Source organism: Orycteropus afer, unplaced genomic scaffold (assembly GCF_000298275.1).
Source record: "Orycteropus afer afer isolate SDZICR_OR568_19922 unplaced genomic scaffold, OryAfe1.0 scaffold00037, whole genome shotgun sequence".
Taxonomy (NCBI): Eukaryota; Metazoa; Chordata; class Mammalia; order Tubulidentata; family Orycteropodidae; genus Orycteropus; species Orycteropus afer.
This window is the reverse complement of record NW_006921624.1, coordinates 2,292,366-2,293,431: the sequence shown is the minus strand read 5'-3', so window position 1 is coordinate 2,293,431 and position 1,066 is coordinate 2,292,366. Positions and strand designations below refer to the sequence as shown.

The 1,066-nt window shown below is 40.6% G+C and overlaps 1 protein-coding gene across 1 annotated transcript in view; it reads left to right on the top strand.

Annotated features, from left to right (window-relative positions):
- The window catches only part of LOC122149635 (olfactory receptor 1J4-like), a 5,004-nt gene extending 4,405 nt beyond the window's left edge, over window positions 1-599 (top strand). The window contains exon 2 of the mRNA XM_042780374.1: window positions 546-599. Coding sequence (XP_042636308.1) covers window positions 546-599 — 54 coding nt within the window. The remainder of the gene's footprint in view (window positions 1-545) is intronic.
- The last annotated feature ends 467 nt before the right edge of the window (window positions 600-1,066 follow it).

Genomic DNA, 1,066 nt, shown 5'->3' with positions numbered 1-1,066 from the left:
AATTTTTTGGTTGTATTGATAACTTTCTTGCAGCGATGACATGATATGATAGGTACGTGGCCATCTGTCACCCTCTATACTACATCACCATCATAAGGGAGAAGTTGTGTATATTTCTGTTGGCAGGATCCTGTCTCATAACCTCCTCCTGGCTCAACTATCCTTCTGTGCTGTCAACATCGCCACCCCCTTCTTTTACCTTGCTTTCCTGCTCAAACTGTCCAACTCAGACACTTCCTTCCATGAGCTGGTTATCTTTGGTATTGAGGGATTGGTCATCCTCTTGTCATTTATTGGTGTTTTAGTCTCTTATGGCCACACTAGGGCCACCATCCTGAACTTTACCTTTATCAAGGGGATCCGTAAAGCATTTTCCCTTTATGGCTTCCAGCTTTCTGTGGTTTTTCTATTCTATGGGACAATTTTGATATAGTGCTTTTTCCCATCAATGAGCAACTCCAATGACAAGCCATAATTGCCTCAATAATGTACATAATGGTCACCCCATGTTGAATCCCTTTATCTGCAGCCTGAGGAAAAGAGACATGAAAGGGGCCATGGGAAAACTTCTCAGAAGGGAGATATTTTTACCCAACTAAGAATCCTTTATTCTTGTTCTTATCTTACCCATTGGCTCTGTCAAAGAGGTCTCCTTGAACGATATGTAGTTAGGTGACCAATCTTGGTTTTTCCACCCTAACCACTCTCTTTTAAAAGTCTCCCCTGTTTGGTTTCCTTATACTCCTTGGGAGAAGATACATTAGAAGTGTGAAATTAATTACAGAAGTTACCTTTTCATGTTTTAAATTCTCAACTCCCAAGTTGAATAAGATTGTTGTTGTTGTTAGGTGCTTTTGAATTGGTTCCGGTCAGTAGCAACTCAATGTACAACAGAATGAAACACTGCCCAGTTGTGCACCATCTTCACAATCTTTGTTTGAGCCCATCATTGCAGTCACTGTTTCAATCCATCTCCTTAAGTGTCTTTCCCTTTTTCACTGACCCTCTACTTTACCAAGCATGATATCTTCTCTTCTCATAACATGACCAAAGTGCATGAGATGAA